The sequence below is a fragment of the Trichomycterus rosablanca genome, chromosome 13 (genome assembly GCF_030014385.1).
Source record: "Trichomycterus rosablanca isolate fTriRos1 chromosome 13, fTriRos1.hap1, whole genome shotgun sequence".
Taxonomy (NCBI): Eukaryota; Metazoa; Chordata; class Actinopteri; order Siluriformes; family Trichomycteridae; genus Trichomycterus; species Trichomycterus rosablanca.
The window spans coordinates 14,583,101-14,608,970 of record NC_086000.1 but is presented as its reverse complement, the minus strand read 5'-3'; the positions used below and the strand labels follow the sequence as shown (position 1 = coordinate 14,608,970).

The 25,870-nt window shown below is 41.0% G+C and overlaps 1 protein-coding gene across 1 annotated transcript in view; it reads left to right on the top strand.

The window, feature by feature from the left end:
• sptbn5 (spectrin, beta, non-erythrocytic 5) overlaps window positions 1–25,870 on the top strand; it is a 78,007-nt gene that overhangs the window by 22,734 nt on the left and 29,403 nt on the right. Inside the window, exons 18-47 of the mRNA XM_063007925.1 lie at window positions 53–340; window positions 504–747; window positions 831–970; window positions 3,472–3,571; window positions 3,995–4,165; window positions 5,723–5,887; window positions 8,894–9,120; window positions 9,220–9,406; window positions 10,395–10,577; window positions 10,665–10,778; window positions 10,876–11,033; window positions 12,507–12,639; window positions 13,113–13,258; window positions 13,336–13,450; window positions 13,541–13,651; window positions 14,489–14,668; window positions 17,369–17,572; window positions 17,686–17,835; window positions 17,975–18,079; window positions 19,945–20,136; window positions 20,221–20,376; window positions 20,481–20,672; window positions 20,963–21,058; window positions 21,352–21,470; window positions 22,594–22,708; window positions 23,744–23,857; window positions 23,986–24,107; window positions 24,189–24,351; window positions 25,356–25,544; window positions 25,619–25,696. Coding sequence (XP_062863995.1) covers window positions 53–340; window positions 504–747; window positions 831–970; window positions 3,472–3,571; window positions 3,995–4,165; window positions 5,723–5,887; window positions 8,894–9,120; window positions 9,220–9,406; window positions 10,395–10,577; window positions 10,665–10,778; window positions 10,876–11,033; window positions 12,507–12,639; window positions 13,113–13,258; window positions 13,336–13,450; window positions 13,541–13,651; window positions 14,489–14,668; window positions 17,369–17,572; window positions 17,686–17,835; window positions 17,975–18,079; window positions 19,945–20,136; window positions 20,221–20,376; window positions 20,481–20,672; window positions 20,963–21,058; window positions 21,352–21,470; window positions 22,594–22,708; window positions 23,744–23,857; window positions 23,986–24,107; window positions 24,189–24,351; window positions 25,356–25,544; window positions 25,619–25,696 — 4,657 coding nt within the window. The remainder of the gene's footprint in view (window positions 1–52; window positions 341–503; window positions 748–830; window positions 971–3,471; window positions 3,572–3,994; window positions 4,166–5,722; window positions 5,888–8,893; window positions 9,121–9,219; window positions 9,407–10,394; window positions 10,578–10,664; window positions 10,779–10,875; window positions 11,034–12,506; window positions 12,640–13,112; window positions 13,259–13,335; window positions 13,451–13,540; window positions 13,652–14,488; window positions 14,669–17,368; window positions 17,573–17,685; window positions 17,836–17,974; window positions 18,080–19,944; window positions 20,137–20,220; window positions 20,377–20,480; window positions 20,673–20,962; window positions 21,059–21,351; window positions 21,471–22,593; window positions 22,709–23,743; window positions 23,858–23,985; window positions 24,108–24,188; window positions 24,352–25,355; window positions 25,545–25,618; window positions 25,697–25,870) is intronic.

Below are 25,870 nucleotides of genomic sequence, written 5' to 3'. Positions count from 1 at the left end.
GTAATATTATAATTTATTTATATGTTATATATCTTATATATAAATTTTATAGGAAACAGGATTGTAACCCATTGGAGAGTGCTGCCATCATGCAAGAGGTAGATGCTTTGGAGGAGTTACTGCAGCAAGTCAAGGTCCAGGCTGCAAAAAGACAAAGCCTGCTGGACAAGGCACAACAGATGCAGCTTTTACAGAAGGAGCTTAAAGACTTGCTGGTGTGGACTGAGACAGTGGAGGAGCGCTTGGTGGAAGAGGAAAACAGCTTCGACGTAGCCTCTGCTCAAGCCCTGTTGAAGGAAAACCAGGAGCTAAGGACAGAGATTGATCAGCAAAGAGAAAGGTTTTGTAACAGATTCCAGCATTAAAAGTAAAGTAAAAAGAGTTAACTAGGTTAAAAATTAAGAGGAAAAAAAGAACTGTTTTGAAATTTGTAAAAATCAAGGCAAAGAAGCACTCCCACCATCCAAGTCAAATTGCAAGCTGTAATGGCTATTTGTTTTCAGGTTGAAAGAGCTGGAAAAGCTTGCTGGCTCCTTGGAGATGTCATCCGGAGGTCGAGACACTAAAGATGTTCAAGAAATTCTGAACAAGTTAAACCATGAATGGGACAGGCTGGATAAACTGTGGTCCAGTCGAAACAAAAGGCTACAACAAGGACTTGAATTCCAGAAGTGGAACAAAGAAGCAGATAGGATCGATGCGACAATTGCTGGTCATGACGGCAGGTTAAAAATCAAAGAACTTGGGGTGAGTTATACTTAAATACAGAAAGGACTTACTTAATATCATTCACATTGGCTAACTGATAATAAGGTCTTGTGTATATGTAGGACTCTGTGGATGGCGTTCACAGTTTACTTGGCAGGCAAGAAGAACTGGAAGGCTTGCTTGGAGCTCTTGAGCAAAATATAATCGTTTTTCTAGACAGGAGCCAGGAACTTATCAACAAACACCACTACGCATCCAAACAGTAAGGATAACCCTTATCTTCTATTTTAGTGTCCATTTATTGTATACAATACATACAGTGGGGTCAAAAAGTATTTAGTCAGCCACTGATTGTGCAGGTTCTCCTACTTAGAAAGATGAGAGAGGTCTGTAATTTTCATCATAGGTACACTTCAACTATGAGAGACAAAATGAGAAAAAAAAATCCAGGAAATCACATTGTAGGATTTTTAAAGAATTTATTTGTAAATTATGGTGGAAAATAAGTATTTGGTCAATAACAAACAAGCAAGATTTCTGGCTCTCACAGACCTGTAACTTCTTCTTTAAGAAGCTCTTCTGTCCTCCACTCGTTACCTGTATTAATGGCACCTGTTTAACCACGTTATCTGTATAAAAGACACCTGTCCACAGCCTCAAACAGTCAGACTCCAAACTCAACCATGGCCAAGACCAAAGAGCTATCGAAGGACACGAGGAAGAAAATTGTAGACCTGCACCAGGCTGGGAAGAGTGAATCTACAATAGGCAAGCATGTTGGTGTGAATAAATCAACTGTGGGAACAATTGTAAGAAAATGGAAGACATACAAGACCATTGATAATCTCCCCTGGGGTCAAGATCTCATCCCGTGGGGTCAAAATGATCATGAGAACGGTGAGCAAAAATCCCAGAACTACACGGAGGGACCTGATGAATGACCTGCAGAGAGCTGGGACCAAAGTAACAAAGGCTACCATCAGTATACACACTACGCCGAGAGGGACTCAAATCCTGCAGTGCCAGGTGTGTCCCCCTGCTTAAGCCAGTACATGTCCAGGCCCGTCTGAAGTTTGCCGGAGAGCTTATGGATGATCCAGAAGAGGATTGGGAGAATATCATGTGGTCAGATGAAACCAAAATGGAACTTTTTGGTAAAAACTCAACTCGTCGTGTTTGGAGGAAGAAGAAAAACCCAAGAACACCATACCTACTGTGAAGCATGGGGGTGGAAACATCATGCTTTGGGGCTGTTTTTCTGCAAAGAAGACAGGACGACTGATCTGTGTTAAGGGAAGAATGAACGAGGCCATGTATCATGAGATTTTAAGCCAAAACCTCCTTCCATCAGTGAGAGCATTGAAGATGGAACGTGGCTGGGTCTTCCAGCATGACAATGATCCCAAACACACCGCTCGGGCAACGAAGGAGTGGCTACGTAAAAAGCATTTCAAGGTCCTGGAGTGGCCTAGCCAGTCTCCAGACCTCAACCCCATAGAAAATTTGTGGAGTCCGTGTTGCCCAGCAACAGCCCCAAAACATCACTGCTCTAGAGGAGATCTGCATGGAGGAATGGGCCAAAATACCAGCTACAGTGTGTGCAAACCTGGTGAAGACTTACAGGAAACGTTTGACCTCTGTCATTGCCAACAAAGGTTATGTTACAAAGTATTGAGTTGAACTTTTGTTATTGACCAAATACTTATTTTCCACCATAATTTACAAATAAATTCTTTAAAAATCCTACAATGTGATTTCCTGGATTTTTTTTTCTCATTTTGTCTCTCATAGTTGAAGTGTAGCTATGATGAAAATTACAGACCTCTCTCATCTTTCTAAGTAGAAGAACTTGCACAATCAGTGGCTGACTAAATACTTTTTGGCCCCACTGTATACACATACACCGATCAGTCATAACATTAAAACCACCTCCTTGTTTCTACACTCACTGTCCATTTTATCAGCTCCACTTACCATATAGAAGCACTTTGTAGTTCTACAATTACTGACTGTAGTCAATCTATTTCTCTACATACCTTTTTAGCCTGCTTTCACCCTGTTCTTCAATGGTCAGGACCCCCACAGGACCACCACAGAGCAGGTATTATTTAGGTGGTGGATCATTCTCAGCACTGCAGTAACACTGAAATGGTGGTGGTGTGTTAGTGTGTGTTGTGCTGGTATGAGTGGATCAGACACAGCAGCACTGCTGGAGTTTTTAAATACTGTGTCCACTCCCTGTCCACTCTATTAGACACTCATCTATTGCTGCTGTTTAAGTTGGTCATGTTCTAGACCTTCATCAGTGGTCACAGGACGCTGCCCACGGGGCGCTATTGGCTGGATATTTTTGGTTGGTGGACTATTCTCAGTCCAGCATTGACAGTGAGGTGTTTAAAAACTCCATCAGCAATGCTGTGTCTTATCCACTCATACCAGCACAACACACACTAACACACCACCACCATGTCAGTGTCACTGCAGTGCTGAGTGTGATCCACCACCTAAATAATATCTGCTCTGTGGTGGTCCTGACCATTGAAGAACAGCATGAAAGGGGGCTAACAAAGCATGCAGAGAAACAGATGGACTACAGTCAATAATTGTAGAACTACAAAGTTCTTCTATATGGTAAGTGGGGCTGATAAAATGGACAGTGAGTGTAGAAACAAGGAGGTGGTTTTAATGTTATGGCTGATCAGTGTATACTGTATATACATATACAATATGCTGTGGTGGCTTAACCCCCATTTGTTCTCTTAGAATTCAACAGCGTTCTTTGACCATAGAGGAACGGAACCGAAATCTAAAAGAAACCTGCAAACAGAGAAGACTGGAGTTACTTGCCTCCAAAAAATGCCAGGTATTACCGTGTATAATAATGAAATGGCACTCAAGTGGCATAGTGGTAAATTATGCTAGAACCACTACCGCTGGGATTTATTATCCCCAGTGGTGCTACTAGCCTATTAGATGTCTACATAGAGACATGATTGGCTATATTTGGGGGTGGGGAATCATGCCTTGCAATGGATTGCCATTCATTCTGGGGTATATTACTGCATTGCACCCAGTGATTAGGGGAAGCCAGACCCACTGCAAAACTGAGTAGGATAAAATAATGATATAACATGTAAACAAATAAATCAAAGTATTAAACAGTTAGAAAGCGGTCAATGGATGTATACTCAAGAAAGTTTTAGTGTAATTAATTCTCTTATAAAAAGAGAAAAATACAAAGAAGCTTAATGCTTATATTTAAATATTTTCTTCCTGGTAATGCTAGGAGTTTCACAGAGATGCAGAGGAGCTGCTGATTTGGATGGAAGAGAAGTTTAAGATAGCTGAAGATGAATCATACAGAGACCCAACCAACATTCTTCACAAACTCAAAAGGCACGAGGCAGCAGAAAAAGAGATGCAGGCCAACCAAGTCCGTCTGGACAGATTGATTGAGGTATACTAAGAAAACATACTGGAAAATACACTGCTCAAGAATTTAAGGGAACACTTAATCATCACAGTATAACACAAAGTCAGTTAAACATCAGGGATATTAATCTGCCCAGTTAGGAAGCATAAGCGATTGTGAATCAAGTTCACCTGCTTTGGTGCAAATGAAAGTGACAACAGGCGCACCGGAGAGGCAACAGCAAGACAACCCCTTAAAAGGGAATGGTTTTGCAGGTGGTGGCCACAGACAAATACTCTCTTCTTATCCTTCCTGACTGATTCTTCTCTAGGTTTGCATTTTGCTAGTGTCCTTGTCATTACTGGTAGCATGAGGCAGTACCTGCAGCCCTGTCAGCTTGCACAGGTAGTCCAGTTTCTCCAGGATTGCACATCCATACATGCTGTCGCAAGAAGATTTGCTGTGTCTCCCAGCACATGGAGGAGATACCAGGACACAGGCCATTACATGAGGAGAGCAGGACAGGGCCATAGAAGGGCATCAACCCAGCAGGAGGACCGGTATCTGCTCCTTTTTGCGAGGAGGAACAGAAGGAGCACTGCCAGAGCCCTACAAAATGACCTCCAGTGGGCTACTGGTGTGCATGTTTCTGAACAAACTTTCAGAAATGAACTCCATGAGGGTGGCCTGACATCCTCTAGTAGGACCTGTACTCACAGCAGCTTAATTGGCATTCGCCAGAGAACACCACCATTGGCGCCCCGTTCTCTTCACAGATGAAAGCAGGTTCTCACTGAGCACACGTGAAAGAGTCTGGAGATGCCGTGATGATCGTTATGCTGCCTGCAACATCATCCAGCATGACCAGTTTGGAGGTGGGTCACTGGTGGTCTGGCGAGGTATATCCTTGTAGGGTTGCACAAACCTCCACGTTATAGCCAACGGTATCCTGAATGCTGTTAGGAACCGAGATGAAATCCTCAGAGCCATTGTCAGACCATACGCTGGTATAGTGGGCCCTGGGTTCCTCCTGATGGAGGACAATGCCCGGCCTCATGTGGCCAGAGTGTGTAGGCAGTTCCTCGATGATGAAGGCATTGATGTCATTGACAGACCCTCATGTTTCCCAGACCTGAATCCAATTGAGAACCTCTGGGACTTTATGTATCAGTGCATTCAACATCGCCAAGTTGCACCACAGACTGTCAAGGAGCTCACTGATGCTCTTGATTTTCAGTATAAATTTGATCCAGCCCTCCATGGGTTGATGATTTTGGTTTCCACTGACTCTTGTTGTGTCATTTTGTTCTTAACAATTACACAATTTATATCAGTAAAGATTTTCAACTTGAATCTTTTGTTCATCGAGATCCAATGTGTGATGAAGCGTGCCCTTAATTTTTTTGAGCAGTGCCCCAATGCAGTAACAAAAAGTTTGCTCTGGTTTTCAAGAAGCAAATCATTTACTAGTAAAGCACAAGGGTTGGTCTCTAAGACCACAATGCAATAATCTTATGCTGCTGTTTTATAAAGAAACACAGTTCATTAGTACTTATTCCATAATATATTCCTGTTGTCTGTAAATATGGTTTCATATCCAAGACAGGAGAACTAATGCTGACTGAAGACCATTATAACGGTCCGAGTATTCAGAGAAAATCTTGGCAACTGCAGAGCAGATGGAATGAGCTCGAAAAGAAAATGACAGATAGAGGGGATAAGCTAAGACAGGCTGGCCAACAGGAACAACTTATGGAGTTACTTCAGGTATGATTTACTGCTGAACACATCTGGTTCACCTTTATAACTGCTTTTAGTTTACACACTGATCAGCCATAACATTAAAACCACCTCCTTGTTTCTACTCTCACTGTCCATTTTATCAGCTCCACTTACCATATAGAAGCACTTTGTAGTTCTACAATTACTGACTGTAGTCCATCTGTTTCTCTGCATGCTTTGTTAACCCTTCTTTCATGCTGTTCTTCAATGGTCAGGACTCTCCCAGGACCACTACAGAGTAGGTATAATTTGGGTGTTGGATCATTCTCAGCACTGCAGTGACACTGACATGGTGGTGGTGTGTTAGTGTGTGTTGTGCTGGTATGAGTGGATAAGACACAGCAATGCTGATGGAGTTTTTAAACACCTCACTGTCACTGCTAGACTGAGAACAGTCCACCAACCAAAAATATCCAGCCAACAGTGCCACGTGGGCAGCGTCCTGTGACCACTGATGAAGGTCTAGAAGATCAGTGTATAAGGTATATGCAGAGAGATAATACTGATTAAAAAGCAGGGATTGTTCAAACACAGAACAAGTCAAAGGTTACATAGACTTATAGAGAATACCATGGAATTTGATTTTGAGGCATGGCCTCCTAATTAAGAAGTTATGATTCACTACACCTAGTGATTTTTCTGTGCCCAGATATACAGCACTAAATTGATTGTTTCCATTACAAAGTACAGGGATTAGTCTCTTTACCAGTGTTTTGCCAGTGGTATCCTGTGGTATCCTAGTGGGTAGAGCTTTGGGCTATCAACTGAAAGCCACTGCTGAACCCTTGAGCAAGGCCCTTAACCGTCTCTGCTCCAGGGGAGCTGTACAATGGCTGACCCCAGCTCTGACCCCAGCTTTCAAACAAGTTGGGATACGCGAAGAAAGAATTGCATTATACTGTACATCTGTATACAGTGGGGTCAAAAAGTATTTAGTCAGCCACTGATTGTGCAAGTTCTCCTACTTAGAAAGATGAGAGAGGTCTGTAATTTTCATCATAGGTACACTTCAACTATGAGAGACAAAATGAGAAAAAAAAATCCAGGAAATCACATTGTAGGATTTTTAAAGAATTTATTCGTAAATTATGGTGGAAAATAAGTATTTGGTCAATAACAAACAAGCAAGATTTCTGGCTCTCACAGACCTGTAACTTCTTCTTTAAGAAGCTCTTCTGTCCTCCACTCGTTACCTGTATTAATGGCACCTGTTTGACCTCGTTATCTGTATAAAAGACACCTGTCCACAGCCTCAAACAGTCAGACTCCAAACTCAACCATGGCCAAAACCAAAGAGCTGTCGAAGGACACCAGGAAGAAAATTGTAGACCTGCACCAGGCTGGGAAGAGTGAATCTACAATAGGCAAGCAGGTTGGTGTGAATAAATCAACTGTGGGAACAATTGTAAGAAAATGGAAGACATACAAGACCATTGATAATCTCCCTTGGGGTCAAGATCTCATCCCGTGGGGTCAAAATGATCATGAGAACGGTGAGCAAAAATCCCAGAACTACACGGAGGGACCTGATGAATGACCTGCAGAGAGCTGGGACCAAAGTAACAAAGGCTACCATCAGTATACACACTACGCCGAGAGGGACTCAAATCCTGCAGTGCCAGGCGTGTCCCCCTGCTTAAGCCAGTACATGTCCAGGCCCGTCTGATGTTTGCCAGAGAGCATATGGATGATCCAGAAGAGGATTGGGAGAATATCATGTGGTCAGATGAAACCAAAATGGAACTTTTTGGTAAAAACTCAACTCGTCGTGTTTGGAGGAAGAAGAAAAACCCAAGAACACCATACCTACTGTGAAGCATGGGGGTGGAAACATCATGCTTTGGGGCTGTTTTTCTGCAAAGGGGACAGGACGACTGATCCGTGTTAAGGGAAGAATGAATGGGGCCATGTATCATGAGATTTTAAGCCAAAACCTCCTTCCATCAGTGAGAGCATTGAAGATGGAACGTGGCTGGGTCTTCCAGCATGACAATGATCCCAAACACACCGCTCGGGCAACGAATGAGTGGCTCCGTAAAAAGCATTTCAAGGTCCTGGAGTGGCCTAGCCAGTCTCCAGACCTCAACCCTATAGAAAATTTGTGGAGTCCGTGTTGCCCAGCGACAGCCCCAAAACATCACTGCATGGAGGAATGGGCCAAAATACCAGCTACAGAGTGTGCATACCTGGTGAAGACTTACAGGAAACGTTTGACCTCTGTCATTGCCAACAAAGGTTATGTTACGAAGTATTGAGTTGAACTTTTGTTATTGACCAAATACTTATTTTCCACCATAATTTACAAATAAATTCTTTAAAAATCCTACAATGTGATTTCCTGGATTTTTTTTTCTCATTTTGTCTCTCATAGTTGAAGTGTACCTATGATGAAAATTACTGACCTCTCTCATCTTTCTAAGTAGGAGAACTTGCACAATCAGTGGCTGACTAAATACTTTTTGGCCCCACTGTATGTATAAATGACAAAAGGCATTCTATTCTATTAAATTGGTAAGAAAGCATAAATGTTCAACCTATGTTGATGGGAAATTTGTCTGGATGGTCAGATGTAAAAAAGAAACTAGAAATCCACCTGAAATGTATTGCCTGTATTATATCAATTACTCTGCATTTAAAATGTACATTTAAGGCATTAGCAGATGCTTATAACCAAAGTGACTGACAATTTTGACCACATACAAGACAAGCTTCAGAGTTTTAAGGAACTTGCTTGGGAACCCAACAGTGGAAGCAGTGGTGGGGACCATTGACCTTGTAAACAGTTTCCGAACTGTTTAGTGATCACTGTCCATTTTTGGATGCAATGATAACTATTAATAACTATTAACAAATGTTGTGATAACTGATAAATAAATCCTAATGATGTTAAACATGCATATTAATGTAGATAACTCTGAGTAAAAAAGCCAAAGTCATTACTTATTAACATTTAAATGTAAATAACTTAAATAGAAATGAATTATGTTTTAGGATGCAAAACTGAAAATTGAGAAAATCCAGCTGATGCTGCAGCATGCACCTAGAGGCCATGATCTTCGCTCAAGTCGAACCCTTCTGAAAGAACACAAGCAGGTAGAGCAAGAAGCTCAGGAGCTAGCAGACAAGATCAATTCTATTGTCACTCATGCCAAACACCTGGCTACGAACCATTTTGACTCCCAGAGGATCCTTCGCGAGACAGACACCTACCTGAATCTGTAAGCACTTTAGACCTATTTCAAAATCTTATTTTCAGTGTTTAATATAACCATTAACATAATGTTTTTGTTTGTTTGTTAACCTCATACATTTGGCAGGTTTAAATCTCTGCAAAAGCCTTTGGATCATCGCAGAAGCCAGCTAGAATCAGATGTGGCCCTGTTCAGCCTCTATCATGACATGGACCTAGAGCTTACTTGGATATCTGAACATGACCCTGTAGCAGATACCAGCAGCTATGGAAAATCCCTGGCTGGGGCTATCAGCCTTTTACAGAAACATAAGGTACAATTCCAATTTCAAGTTGGAGCACACAATACATATTTCTTTGTTTGAGAGAATTCTAGATTCCCTTTCCAATTGTATATATACAGTATTTTCTCCAGTGATTTTCTTTGAGCTTTTAAAATAGAGCTCTGTATTATTTTCACAGTGTTTCAGTGTGTAACGTATTAGGGCTAGAAGAGACAAGAGGGGGCGGACACACACGCAGAGATGTTTTACAAAGTTTAATGATAATAAAACACGACAGGATAGAACAAGACAAGACAGACTAACACATGACCTAAGCTAACAATGCTAATCTAAACACACATGAACTAAGCTAAACCTAAACCTGAGCCCTAAACTAATGTTAAATATGATCATAAAAACTAAGCTAAACAAGAACTAGACTAAGACAAACAGAAACAAGACAAAACACGGCATGAACAGTAACAAAACAGACAATAACAGACAGACGGGAGCTGACAGGAGCTAACAGACAAACAGGAGCCAACAGACAGACAGGAGCTGACAGTAGCTAACAGACAAATAGGCGCTAACAGACAAACAGGAGCTAACCAAACCAAACAAACATGGGCAAGGCAAGGCAAGGCAAGGCAAGGCAAGGCAAGGCAAGGCAAGGCAAGGCAAGTTGACAGCATCAAACCAAAATAGTCTCCAAAGATTGGTCCACCACAGCCTGTTTAAATCCTCTTAGCTCAGACGAGGTTTAGCTGTGGTTAATTAACCAGAGACCAATCACAAAAGGGGCGTTGGCTCCAGCATGTGCTCCTGGAGAGAGGGGCGCGGCACCTACACCAACAAACTCCACATGCTTCGGGAGCACAGTGTCACGTGCTAATAATCATGACGGTATTAACAAAGAATCTTTTCCAGTTAGTCTTTGAGGAAATTTCACTTCAAGTTCATTCAGAACTTCAGCTAAAATAATATAGCTAAATATAAATATAAATATATCAATATTAAATATAGCTTACAACCCTTTTAGGAGCTGCAAGCAGAGGTTAACACCCACAGACAGTTTCTTAAGCGTGTTCTGGACAGAGGGAAGGTCATGTCCAACCCGGAGGTGCAACGTAGGTGCAATCACCTAAATTCGCAATGGGAGGAGCTGGAGGACACCTGTGAAAAATGCTCTGCCTACCTTAACAAAGCAGTTATACGAGAACAGGTAATATCTACGCCTTTTTAAATTGTTCTCTTTGTGTGCTTTGTAATGAAATTAGCATTTTCAGTAAATAATAATAATTTTATGTAGATTTTACTGGACTGTGCTGAACTGGAAACTCAGTTATCTGAAACATCAGCTTTGGTCAGCACTGACTACGGAAAAAATGAATTAGCAACACAAAGTCTTATAAAGCAGCATCAGGTAAGTAAAACTGTAACATGCTTAGTAAAATGACAATATGTATGTCTGGGTTGCATTAAAATATCTGGTTTATGTGGCAAAACCTTTGTGCCCATAGATGGTAGAGGGGAAAATTGAGGTGCTCTCGGCCCAGGTGGATGAACTCAAGTCCAGTGTGGACAATGCTGTGCTTGCATGGGGTTTAGAGGAAGTAAAGAGACCTTACAAGCACATCAGATCTCAGCTAAGTGAACTACAGCACTCAGCCACAATCAGGTATTTACTAAATCTATAAACTCTGTAACTACATTTTACAATGCTGTTAAAAATGACTATTTTAGATTTTTCTCATGTTTCACATTGCTGTTAAATATTTTTTGGCACACACGTTGATTCACTACTTTGATTCCCCATAGTGGAGAGCTTGACCTGCACGACCTGTCGGTTTTAGATCCAGCATGCTTATGGGGTTCAGTTAGGGACTTTGCCACTTGGTTTTCAATTTGCAACCATTCCATGGATACCATTTTGCCCAGTCTGTTTTTTTTTCCTGTAGGCTGAAATGGCAGTAAGCAGCATGGTGACTTGGTGGGTACGACCTGTCGGTAGCACTATCACGTCACAAGGAAGTCCTGGGTTTGACTTTTGTGTGGAATTTGTATGTTCTCCTCATATTTGAGTGCGTTTCCTCCGGGTGCTCTGGTTTTCCAAAGACAAGCAGTCAGGTTAACTAGAGATACTAAAGTCCCCCCAGGGGTGAGGGCGTGTGTGTGCTTGCCCCATGATGAACTGGCAACCTGCCATGGGTGTTTCCTGACTTTCGCCCAGTAAATCGCATCCACTGTATCCCTGAATAGGCTAAAGCATGAATGACGGTTGGACTACTGCAACCCCCTCCTGGCAGGTGCTCCCATGTCCACTATGAAACCCTTGCAACTCATCCAAAATGCAGCTGCTCGCCTGGTTTTTAACCAACCTAAAAACTGCCACATCACCCCATTGCTGCGTTTTCTTTACTGGCTTCCTGTAGCTGCACGCATTCAGTTTAAAACACTGATGCTTGGCTACAAAGCCAAAAATGGACCAGCTCAAAACTACCTTAGAGAACTCATCACACCCCGCTCTGTATCACACAACCTTCGAGCCACAAGTCTCAATCGACTAGAACTCAAGGAAGACAAGCATAAAGGCTCTTCTCTGTACTTGCACCCAAGTGGTAGAACGAGCTTCCCTGTATCCGAACATCTGAGTCTCTCGCTGGCTTCAAAAGACGATTAAAACCCACCTCTTTACTAAGCACTTAAGCTGATGTATTTACTAATGCACTTATTTATTTCTTGCATAAAAAATCTTTAGTTCTAACAGCGTTTCAGCAGATTTGTATTCTTGGACTGTTGTCTACTTAAACTAAAGTAAGGTAATGTTCACTATGGAAGCACTTCTGTAAGTCGCTCTGAATAAGAGTGTCTGCTACATGCCGAAAATGTAAATGTGAATGAATGAGTGAAGTGGCCTAAAGTGAAGGTTTGAAAAGTGTAGGACACCTGTATAATCCAACTGACGAATTTATCAATTAAAATAAGTTCTTTGGTTGATTAAGTAACCAAGGAAAGACTTAATTATTTCACACAGAACTTATTGTTTTTCAATAAACAATACAGCCATGTTCTAATTTTGTGTTACAGACATGGTAAAAAGGCAAAAAGGCATTTATGTGATTTATTTAACTCATGTTTTTTGATACAACAGAGCTCAAAGGCTTCAAGAAGCCCTCCACCTTCATGAATTTAAGCGTGAGTCGTCAGAATTAGAAGACTGGATAACTCAGCAACGACTAACTGCCTCCTCTGATGACTATGGTTCTGAATATGAGCATGTACTGGTAAGATGGCTGGTCAGCAATATAAAAAGCTGCTTTTTATCATTAACATACTATAAGAATTAATGAATGCTGCTCAGGTGATGCAGCGGTAAAACACACTAGCACACCAGAGCTGACATTTCGAACTCGTCAGTTCAAAACTCAGCTCTGCCATCCGGGAGGCTGGGTGGCTACACGAACAATGATTGGCTGTTGTTCATACAGGGTGGAAGTTACGACCTCTGCTGGCTGGTTGATGGCGCCTGCACAGTCGAGGAATAATGCGTTGATCGGGGTGTGGCTCTCCATACCCAAAGCTGATCCGCATATGAACTCGCTTTGTGCAGGTGAAAAGATGCAGTTGACTACTGCACACGTGTCGGAGGGGGCGTGTGTCAGTCTTGCTCTCCTCAATCAGGAGTGGAGATTAGTATCAAATGTGTGTAAACAGTGTAAATCAGCAAAGTGACTGCATGTCACGTGTTTTGTAACAGCAACTGCAGGTTCGGTTCGAGCTGTTCCTAAAGCAGTTAGATGCAGGTTGGGAGAAGATGCACACATGTGAAGAGCTGGCTCACAGGCTGGTCAAAAACAACCACTCTGAAAGCAGCTTTATTCAAGAAACACAGGATCAACTCAGGTACCAGCACCTAAATTAAAGCAAAGAAAATATTAATTGTGCTCATAAAGTAACATTAGTGACCTACTGTACTTTAGAGAATCATGGGATGAGCTGCAGCATTTGGCCATGAGTCGTAAAGAGAGCTTAGGTAAATCAGAGGAGTGTCACAAGGCCTATAAAGACTTGATGGATGCCCTAGGAACCATAAAGGTAAGCAAATTTAAAAGCATGAACTATAAAACCTCAATAGTTCTGTCTGTGCATAACCTTTACCATAAACCTGTACCTTTCACCCAACAGGATAAGCACAAAAGCATTCCTGATGACATCGCCAAAGACCTGCAGGGGGTGGTCCTGCAGCTGAGGAAGCATGAAGCATTGGTGAATGAGCTTGCTGGAAATGAGCAACAGGTACCAATACCCCCCTCCCCCCCCCCCTCCCCCCACCCCCAGAGCACTGCTCCGTAAGATGCGATTGTCCGACACAGTGAGGTTTTTTTCCAGGAGGTGCAAAAATATACAAAAATGCAGCACTAAGATTCACAAAAGTGCTAAACATACACATACGATAAACAGTAAACTGAACAGTGTAAATAAATATGTAAATATGCAATGTAAAACCTGTAAATAAATATTAAAGATTAATTTTATTTACCTTGTGTGGTGGTTTTTTGCCGTGATCATATAGTGGGGACTCTACTACTCATACTGGTGGCTACTGGACACTGGTGGAGAACTAAACACTAAAACTTGAAAAAAATGAAGCATAAAACACTGAGAAAAAGGCGAGAACAAAGTGAGCCTCTCGACAGAATGAAGCCTATCACTCATGTAAACAGAGAGATGTCGCCGGCTAGTGGACAATTACTGAACTAATCTTGTTACACTTGGCACTGGAATTGGGCAGTGATAGCTCAGTGGTTAAGGTACTGGACTAGTAATCAGAAGATTGCCGGTTCAAGCCCCACCACCACCAGGTTGCCAGGGTTCAAGGCCCTTAACTCTTAATTGCTCAAAATTGTGTTCAGTCATAATTGTAAGTCGCTTTGGATAAAAGCGTCTGCGAATCGGACTGGGCACTTGGTTTTCCAGATTTTGTCCGTTAAATCTGAAATCCCTTTAATAGAGGTCTGTTAAATTGAGGTTTCACTGTACTTCTAAATGAGATTACACTGTGTGTGGTAAAAGGTCATGTATCAAAATTTGTCTTAATATTATGCCATTTTTAATTTGTGTTTTTTTTTATAGCTCCAAGAGTTGCTGGATGCTACAGATTCTATTTTAGAACAGTGTTCCACAGAGCTAGGAGAAAAGATCCAGGAGACACAGCAAGAGGTGGTGGAAAGTTGGGAGAGACTCCGTACACGGATAGAACATCGAGAGGAAGAGCTAAGACTGGCCAAACAGCGCTACCTCTTCCTCAACACAGTAATTTATGTTACAATTTACAATTAATGTTACCTCGAAAACTCAAAAAAATGAAAAACCTTTAATTTCATGACAATAATGTAATTTTCACTTTTTTGCAAACTTCACTGTTTTGTGTAAATATACACCGACCAGGCATAACATTATGACCACTGACATGGGAAGTGAATAACACTGATTATCTCTTCATCACAGCACCTGTTAGTGGGTGGGATATATTAGACAGCAAGTGAACATTTTATCCTCAAAGTTGATGTGTTAGAAGCAGGAAAAATGGACAAGCCAAAAATGGATTTGAGCCAGTCTGACAAAGGCCGAATTGTGATGGCTAGACGACTGGGTCAGAGCATCTCCAAAACTGCAGCTCTTGTTGGGTGTTCCCGGTCTGCAGTGGTCAGTATCTATCAAAAGTGATCCAAGGAAGGAATAGTGGTAAACAGGCGACGGAGTCATGGGCGGCCAAGGCTCATTGATGCACGTGGGGAGTGAAGGCTGGCCAACAGACGAGCTACTGTAGCTCAAATTGCTGAAGAAGGTAATGCTGGTTCTGATACAAAGGTGTTAGAATATGCAGTTCATCACAGTTGCAGGGCTGTTTTGGCAGCAAAAGGGAGACCAACACAATATTAGGAAGGTGGTCGTAATGTTATGCCTGGTCGGTGTATGTTTATTTAAAATGTTTAATAAACACCTTATTCAGTAAGGCTTAGTCCTTTATGAACATAAAAAGGCCAAGTTTTGCCAATAATTACATTCTAAGACAAATGTTTTGGAACAAAATTCCTCAGTGAGTGATTACAAGTTTTTTATTATTATTTCTCCTTTACAGTGTAAAAAACCCATTTCCACAAAAGTTGGAATGTTTACTAAAACACAATAAAAAGAATCCGTGATTGTAGATTCTCTTAATTCGTTATTCAATTTAGAAATGATAATCATTTCAAAAAGAACATTTGCAAGATTGCAAAGAATTTACCACTTTCACCATTTTCTGTTCATAGTATTGTGAAAAAGCCAACATCTGTCATGGTATTGGGGTGCATCAGTACCCATGGCATAGGTGACTTGCATACACCGATCAGCCATAACATTAAAACCACCTTCTTGTTTCTACACTCACTGTCCATTTTATCAGCTCCGCTAACCATATAGGAGCACTTTGTAGTTCAACAATTACTGACTGTAGTCCATCTGTTTCTCTACATACTTCTTTAACCTTCTTTCACCCTGTTCTTCAATGGTCAGGACCCCCACAGGACCACCACAGAGCAGGTATTATTTGGGTGTTGGATCATTCTCAGCACTGCAGTGACACTGACATGGTGGTGGTGTGTTAGTATGTGTTCTGCTAGTATGAGCGGATTAGACACAGCAGCGCTGCTGGAGTTTTTAAATATCGTGTCCACTCACTGTCCACTCTATTAGACACTCCTACCTAGTTGGTCCACCTTGTAGATGTAAAATCAGAGACGATCGCTCATCTATTGCTGCTGTTTGAGTTGGTCATCTTCTAGACCTTCATCAGTGGTTACAGAATGCTGTCCATGGGGCGCTGTTGACTGGATATATTTTTGGTTGGCGAACTATTCTCAGTTCAGCAGTGACAGTGAGGTGTTTAAAATCTCCATCAGCATTGCTGTGTCTTATCCACTCATACCAGCACAACACACACTAACACACCACCACCATGTCAGTGTCACTGCAGTGCTGAGAATGATCCACCACCTAAATAATACCTGCTCTGTAGTGGTCCTGGGAGAGTCCTGACCATTGAAGAACAGCATGAAAGGTGCTTCTTCTAATTGGAGCTGACAAAATGGACAGTGAGTGCAAAAACAAGGAGGTGGTTTTAATGTTATGGCTGATCAGTGTATGTGTACAGGTACTATTGACATGGAGGCATATACAGTGGTACTCTGAAACTCAACGTTAGTTGGCTCTGGGAATGGCGTTAAGTTTAAAAGGCGTTAAGTTTTAAGGTTTTCTTTTCCCATAAGGATGTATGGGAAACCTGTTAATGCGTTCCATGGTCCTGTGGAACTGCATATATTTTAGGCTAATGTAAAATAATGGGGTTGTTTTCGACACTTATACACTGAAAATAACACAAATATAATATTAAAACACTGAAATACAATTAAAAACAGTTAAATACAATAAAAAACAGTTAAATACAATAAAACCTGCTCTTTACCTTTACTTCTTTATTGAACTTATGAGCAGTTATAATTAAGAATTAGTGTTTTTATGTCATTTTTTTAATACATTAGGTCACGTTTTTTTAACGATGCACATTTTAGACTCTCTGAAAAGCTGACTCTCACAATTTCTCAGAACCTCGAGCTGTAAAACAAGTTTAAAAGTGAAACAGTGAGAAAAATCTAGATAAATACAGATACATGTGGAGCTTTCAGAGTGGATTTGATGGTTATTCCACACAAATGCAGATTCGTCTCTTATTCGCACTTTGATGACATTTTACCGCATCACTCAAGCCGAGCACTGAACAAAGCAGCAGTCGTACACACATTGAGTTTAAGAGAAATGTTGGGTTTAAGGGTACACATTTTTTGACGAAGGGTCAAAAATACAATGTACGGTTGCAGACACCATTAAAAATCAAGGCTTTTATTTAGCAGACCAGGTCTTAACAGATATCATTATTTACTTTCTTTGCCACATCTGTCCACTGTACCCTAGGTTCAGGACTATTCTTTGTGGTGTTCTCAAGTGCTGAGTGGCATGAAGGCAGAGGAGTCTGTTCGTGATTTGGCCACATGCAACCTTCAGCTCTTTCAGCATCAGCAATTGTGGGCTGAAATCGCAGCCCGAGAGGAGACATATGCTCAGGTCGTATCTATGGGTCAACAACTACTGGAACAGGACATTTTAAATGCTAGAGAGGTAAATATCCTAGAGGAATGCCTTCCTAATTAGAAAAACCTGATGTATATAAAATATAAATTATAAGTGTTAAGTAAAAGCTAAAGTCTGTTATGTATGTCTTTTATCACCAGGTTAAACAAAAACTAAGAGCTTTGCAGAATGAAAGAGAAGATTTGACAAATAATTGGGAATCCAAGCAAAATTGGTTAGAAAACACATACCAGGAACATGTGTTGTACAAGGACATTGAACACATGGAGAAGATCACCAACTCTCAAGAGGTGGGCACTCAGTCAGATACATGTTCAAACAAAATGCTGAAAATGTTCATAGAAAATAGAAAAAACATTTAACCTGGGATTATGTCTGAGCTTGTGTTACTTAATTGCAAAGCATAAAGAGTGTTCTGTTATTCTACAGGTCCAGTTAAAAAATAGTGACTTGGGAACAACAGTTGAGGAGTCAGACATGCTAATCAAACGTCATGAAGCCTTTGAAAAGCTTTTAGGCACTCAGGAGGACAAGGTTGGGTACCATATTTGTTTAAGTAGTCGTTCAGTTTATGCATAATATGAACTATGTTTTGAACAGCATTCTCAGAGTTCCCAAAAGATATTTTGTCCATCAATTTTGCGAAACACTGATTTGTTACTGAAAAAAGAAGTAATATTTATGGGGCTGCATCTGTGACCATTATATCTAATTTATATTACATACCAATGTTATATTAAACAACTGTTAGTTATTTTTTATTATTCTGTACTGATAACCTGTAAGAAATTAACTCAAGTACTTTTGTATAGAAGATTATTATTTAAAATATTATTTAAATATTATTTAAAATAATTTTTCTGCATGTTTTTCCTCTCTTATATTACATTTTTTATAATGATATGAAATTATTTAGTGTGGTGAATAAGCTAATATACAACTAAAAATTAGAAAAAGTTGGGACAGTATGGAAAATGCAAATAAAATAAAAATGCAGTGTTCCTTACATTTACTTCGACTTTTATTTAATTGCAGACAGTTTAAACCTGAGATATTTCATGTTTTATCTGCTCAACTTCATTTCATTTGTTAATAAACCTTCATTCCTGCATTTCAGTTGGGACAGGGGCAATTTAGGGCTAGTAATGAGGTGAAAAAACTAAATAATGGTGCTGCTTTTTTGGTACAAGGCTAAAAGAGTCTTTGATGAGCAAAGATGATCAGAGGATCTCCAGTTTGTCAACAAATGTGTGAGAAAATGATTGAAATGTTTAAAAACAATGTACCTCAGAGAAAGATTGGAAGGGATATGCATATTTCTCCCTCTACAGTGCATAATATCATTAAACAATTCAAGGAATCGGGAGATATTTCAGTGCGTAAAGACCAAAGGCGAAAGCTGAACGCCCGTGATCTTCTATCCCTCAGACGGCACTGCATCATGAACCGCCACTCAACAATAGCTGATATAACCACATGGGTGAGGGATTACTTTGGCAAACCTTTGTCAAGCACTACAATACAGAGTTACATGCACAAATGCCACTTAAACCTTTACTGTGCAAAAAAGAAGCCTAATGTTAACCATGTCCAAAAGCGGCGTCGACTTCTCAGGGCTCTGAGGCATCTAGGATGGACCATCACACAGTGGAAATGTGTATTGTGGTCAGATGTATCAGCAATCCAGGTCTTTTTTGGAAAAAATGGACGCCATGTGCTCTAGACCAAAGACGAAAAGGATCATCCAGACTGTTATCAACAACAAGTCCAAAAGCCAGGGTCTGTCATGGTATAGGGCTGTGTCAGTGCCCTTGGCAAAAGTCATTTACACTTCTGTGATGGCAGCATTAATGCAGAAAACTACAATGAGATCTTAGAGCAACATATGCTGCCTTGCAAGACGTCATCTTTTCCAGGGACGTCCATGCATTTTTCAACAAGACAATGCAAAACCACATGCTGCACACATTACAAAGGCATGGGTGCGGAAGAAGAGGGTACGGGTACTGGACTGGCCTGCCTGCAGTCCTGACCTGTCCCCAATAGAGAATTTTGAAAGGAAAAATGCGACAACGACGACCCTGTACTGTTGCACATCTTAAGACGTGTTTGCAGGAAGAATGGGACAAAATAAAAGCTGAAACACTAAATCACTTGGTCTCCTTGGTGCCAAAATGTCTTTTAAGTGTGGTGAAAAGGAATAGCAACATTACAAAGTGGTAAATGCTTCACTGCCCCAATTTTTTTTGGAATGTATTGCAGACCAGGAATGGATGTTTATTAATGAATGAAATAAAGTTGAGCAGATAAAACATGAAATATCTCAGGTTCATCCTGTCTGCAAAATCATTAAAATACTAAGTAAATAGTTAATAAATTGCTTGTTCATATGTTTACAGATGATTGCACTTCAAGATTCCGCTGACTGTTTGATGAATAAAGGAATAAAAAGAGAAAAATGCAATCATATAAAAAACAAACTTAAATCTCTCAAAGAGAGGAGGCAATGCATAAAGGATCTGTCCATGAAACGCAGAGAAAAGCTCATGCTCGCCCGGCTTCTGTTTATCTTCAACCGAGACGTCTCTGAGGTACTGCTTCTTACATCTACTGCAAGCTAGCGAAGCAGTTGATTGTTCTGTTTTGTAATCAGTCTACTATAATGTGTACTTCAGGCAGAGGAATGGGTAGAAGAGCGCATGCAGAAGATGCAGGAAGATTCCAAAATGGACTTGAGCAACCTTCAAACCAAAATGAAATTGCTGAAGAAGCATCAGGTGTTTGAGGCAGAGATTCTGGCCCATGGCAAATTTATTGAAGCAGTCCAACAGGTAAGGTCTCTTTATCACTGTATATTGCAAAATACAAAAGCTAATATCAGATCTGTAGGGTCTACCTTGGATGTGTTTATCGACTTTGATTTCCTCAACTCCAGACAGGAGATAAGCTGGTTTCCCTTGGTCATCCAAAGTCTAAAAATGTAAAGCAGAGCATGGCTGCTTTGAATTCTCACTGGGACATGCTGAAACAAGCTGTCTCAGCTCGGGGAAAACTTTTAGAAGACCACAGAGACTTTCTGGAGTTTCTTCAGAAAGTGGAACAGGTTGAAGTTTGGATCAGGCAAAAGGTAAGAAATGAGAACTTTAGAATCAGTGTAGTTTAGATGTCACAACGGTCTATTATGCTAGTCTACCATGGCTGAGATACAGGTTCGAATCTCAGCGGTGCTGACAGCTGGCCAGGCATCTACACAGACATGATTGGAAATGTCTTGGTCGCTGAGGCTCTGCCTTGGATTGGTATTTGTTTTTTTTACCCAGTGTTTCCCAGTAAAAGCAGTTAAAATTACAATGAATAATCGGTGTAGGCATCCCAAGATTTCATCTCCAATGTTACTTTCTGTCCTTGGTGTTACAGGAAGTCATGATTAATGTTGGAGATCTCGGGGAGGACTATGAACATGGTCAACAACTTCTGAAAAAGCTAAGTGAGTTCAGAAGTTCCAGCCCTGGGGTAAGTGCGCTGTAATACAAGATTTTAATTGTCACAACATGTTACAACAATACTAGATGGATTTAATCACAGTCTTAACCTTTTCCAAAATGTCATTTACAGACTTTTTTTTCTGGACAAAGTTTGGTTTGTGTATACATGTCTAGAACTAGTTTAAAACTCAGGGGCAATCCCACATACTAGGTCCACTAAAAACAGGGTTTTTAGATTTAAGTAAACTTGTCTGAGTACTTTTATTATTGATTGACTGTGTGTAGCAGTAATAAAAAGTTGCCGTATTTGCCTTTTGCCAGGATGTGACTGTAGATGATGCTCACATTAAGGACATCAACACCCTAGCAGCTCGACTAGAGAGACAGAACATCGATGAGCTGGCTACTGTGAAAAAGCGCAAGCAACAATTAAACGAGAGGTCTACCAATACTTTTCTTATTTTGATTTTAAAGCTTTGGGGATGCTTAGTATTTTATAGAATAAAATAGAATAAAATCTTCATTATTACTACACACCGATCAGCCATAACATTAAAACCACCTCATTGTTTCTACACTCACTGTCCATTTTATCAGCTCCACTTACCATATAGAAGCCATATAGAATTTGTTGTTCTACAATTACTGACTGTAGTCCATCTGTTTCTCTACAGACTTTTTTAGCCTGCTTTCACCCTGTTCTTCAATGGTCAGGAACCCCACAGGACCACCACAGAGCAGGTATTATTTGGGTGGTGGATCAGTCTCAGCATTGCAGTGACACTGACATGGTGGTGGTGTGTTAGTGTGTGTTGTGCTGGTATGAGTGGGTCAGACACAGCAGCGCTGCTGGAGTTTTTAATACTGTGTCCACTCACTGTCCACTCTATTAGACACTCCTACCTAGTTGGTCCACCTTGTAGATGTAAAGTCAGAGACAATCGCTATATTATATATCTATTGCTGCTGTTTGAGTTGGTCATCTTCTAGACCTTCATCAGTGGTCACAGGACACTGTCCACGGGGTGCTGTTAGCTGGATATTTTTGGTTGGTGGACTATTCTCAGTCCAGCAGTGACAGTGAGGTGTTTAAAAACTCCATCAGCGCTGCTGTGTCTTATCCACTCATACCAGCACAACACACACCAACACACCACCACCATGTCAGTGTCACTGCAGTGCTGAGAATGGCACACCACCCAAATAATACCTGCTCTGTAGTGGTCCTGGGAGAGTCCTGACTATTGAAGAACAGCATGAAAGGGGGCTAACAAAAATGCAGAGAAAGAGATGGACTACAGTCAGTAATTGTAGAACTACAAAGTGCTTCTATGTGGTAAGTGGAGCTGATTAAATGGACAGGGAGTGTAGAAACAAGGAGGTGGTTTTAATGTTATGGTTGATCAGTGTACAAAGGTACAGTGACGTCTTCGAAAGGCTGTGCACAATATTACCTAGCATAACTTTTAAGGAATGTTAGAAGCATTGACCAATATAGGTTAAGACTGATTACAACATGTGATGTGCAATAATTAACTATTGACACACTGAACTTGGTGACAGGTGGAGTAATTTCCATGGAAATCTGAGCACCTACAGGAGAAAGTTGGAAGCAGCATTGGAGGTCCACTCTCTAATACGGGACCTTGAGGAAGTGCGGGACAGGGCAAGTGAAAAGGTAAAAGCTGTACCAATGGTTCATCAGTTCTATTTGAATATTGGACCACATTCGAAAAACAATGACATATCTAAGCATGTGCCAATATTGGTCTTAAGTCCCAAAACATACAACCTACCATGCATTGCATAAACTTAACAGAATATACACTGACTAGGCATAACATTATGATCATTGACAGGTGAAGTGAATAACACTGATTATCACCTGTTAGTGGGTGGGATATATTAGGTAGCAAGTGAACATTTTATCCTCAAAGTTGATGTGTTACAAGCAGGAAAAATGGGCGAGCATAAGGATTTGAGCGAGTTTGACAAGGGCCAAATTGCGATGGCTAGACGACTGGGTACGTGATCATTAGAACTGGACCACGGAGCAATGGAAAAAGGTGGCCTGGTCTAATGAATCACATTTTCTTGGCCGGGTGCGTGTGCATCGCTTACCTGGGGAACACATGGCACCAGGATGCACTATGGGAAGAAGCAAGCCGGCGGAGGCAGTGTGATGCTTTGGGCAATGTTCTGTTGGGAAACCTTGGGTCCTGCCATCCATGTGGATGTTACTTTGACATGTACCACCTACATAATGCATTGTTGCAGACCATGTACACCCTTTCATGGAAACGGTATTCCCTGATGGCTGTGGCCTCTTTCAGCAGGATAATGCACCCTGCCACAAAGCAAAAATGATTCAGGAAGGGTTTGAGGAACACAAAGACGAGTTTGAGGTGATGACTTGGCCTCCAAATTCCCCAGATCTCAATCCAATCGAGCATCTGTGGGATGTGCTGGACAAACAAGTCCGATCCATGGAGGCCCCACCTCCTAACTTTATAAGTTAAAGGATCTGCTGCTGACATCTTGGTGCCAGATACCACAGCACACCTTCAGGGGTCTAGTGGAGTCCATGCCTTGATGGGTCCGGGCTGTTTTGGCAGCAAAAGGGGGACCAACACAGTATTAGGAAGTCGGTGATCTGTGTATTTGATAAACAGCATCCTTATTACTGAAATAATTCATTTCTGTGGTGTTGCAGATGCGCCTGCTACAGGGACAGAACTGTGGAGAGGATGTAGAGAGTGTAGAAAACCTCATACGTAAACATGAGGAGATGGAACGAGAAGTTCAAGTAATCCAAGAAAGAGGGAATGTAAGTATATGTATTATGCAACAAACTCATTAAGTACACCCCCCCTTCCCCAAATTTTACAATTTCCAGTAACAAGTGTAGCTGCAGAGTTATTCAAGTTACCAAGAATTTGTAATTAATTAAAACAGGTCCTGGAGAAGGAGACCAAAGATCAATTAAGGAGGTATTCTGAACTTTCTGACAAACTAAGTAAGAAGCATAGAGAAGTAAACACCACCCTATCAAAGCTGGACAAGGAAGTCAAACTAAGGTGTGCAATACAGAGTATACTGTTTATCACCAAATTGTTGGCTAGGAATAGCAAATAGCAATATTCACTTTGTCATTATAGGAAAGAGCGTTTGCAAGAGTCACATCAGCTCCAGCTGTTTAAAGCTAATCAGCGTCTGTTGTTGGATTGGATGTTGAAGCAGACCAGAGAAGTGGAAAAGAGGGGCTTGCCTAAAAGTAAAGCTGAGGCAGAAAGCCTTATAGTGGAGCATCTAGACTGGAAGGTAAAATATCTCAACCTTGCTTGTGGTATTTATTATTAAAATCACATGGATCCTCATGATTAAACTAATTTCATTTAAAGCTTATATGACTCTTATATCATATACACCAATCAGGCATAACATTATGACCACCTCCTTGTTTCTACACTTAATGTCCATTTTATCAGCTCCACTTACCATATAGAAGAACTTTGTAATTCTACAACTACTGACTGTAGACCATCTGTTTCTCTACATACTTTTTTAGCCTGCTTTCACCCTGTTCTTCAATAATCAGGACCCCCACAGGACAACTACAGAGCAGGTATTATTTGGGTGGTGTGCCATTCTCAGCACTGCAGTGACACTGACATGGTGGTGGTGTGTTGGTGTGTGTTGTGCTGGTATGAGTGGATAAGACACAGCAGCACTGATGGAGTTTTAAAACACCTCACTGTTCCTGCTGGACTGAGAATAGTCCACCAACCAAAAATATCCAGCCAACAGCGCCCCATGGGCAGCATCCTGTGACCACTGATGAAGGTTTAAAACATGACCAACTCAAACAGCAGCAATAGATGAGCGATCGTCTCTGACTTTACATCTACAAGGTGGACCAACTAGGTAGGAGTGTCTAATAGAGTGGACAGTGAGTGGACACGGTATTTAAAAACTCCATCAGCACTGCTGTGTCTGATTCACTCATACCAGCACAACACACACTAACACACCACCACCATGTCAGTGTCACTGCAGTGCTGAGAATCATTCACCACCTAAATAATATCTAGTCTGTAGTGGTCCTGTGGGGGTCCTGAACATGGAAAACAGCATGAAAGAGGGCTAACAAAGCATGCAGAGAAACAGATGGACAACAGTCAGTAATTATATAACTACAAAGTGCTTCTATATGGTAAGTGGAGCTGATAAAATGGACAGTGAGTGTGGTTTTAATGTTATGACTGATCAGTGTATAAAGCTTATATTGCTTATAATGTTTTTACTAATGACAAATCTAACTATAGGCAGAGATAGATACACGTGGTGAGCGCATTGATTCAGTGAAGAATTTCGGACAAAAACTAGTAATGTCTGGCCATAGTAAAGCACCAGAGATCAAAAATGCTTTAAGAGAACTGGAAGATGCCACAGCTGGACTTACTCAAGCATGGGAGAAGAGAAAGACAACATTGGACCAAGCTCTGGACCTTCAGGTATAATAAAATTAAATATATATTTGTTAATGTCATTTGCCATTGTCCTAACATGGGGTGTTGATTTGTTGCAGATATTTCTTGGCAACTTAGAGCAAAGTGAGAGGATTTTGAGCAACATGGAATCTTTTCTGTCCAATGAAGATCTTGGGGTAAGTGGTATATTACATAGTATCTCAACTCCAGTCCTGGATGGCCTAGTGGTTTCTGCATCCACTACACCTAAAGTCATTAATGGAGGGCTTAACGGTTAGCTGATGACTTTAATAAAGTGTGAGCGAGTTTGACAAGGGCCAAATTGCGATGGCTAGACGACTGGGTACGTG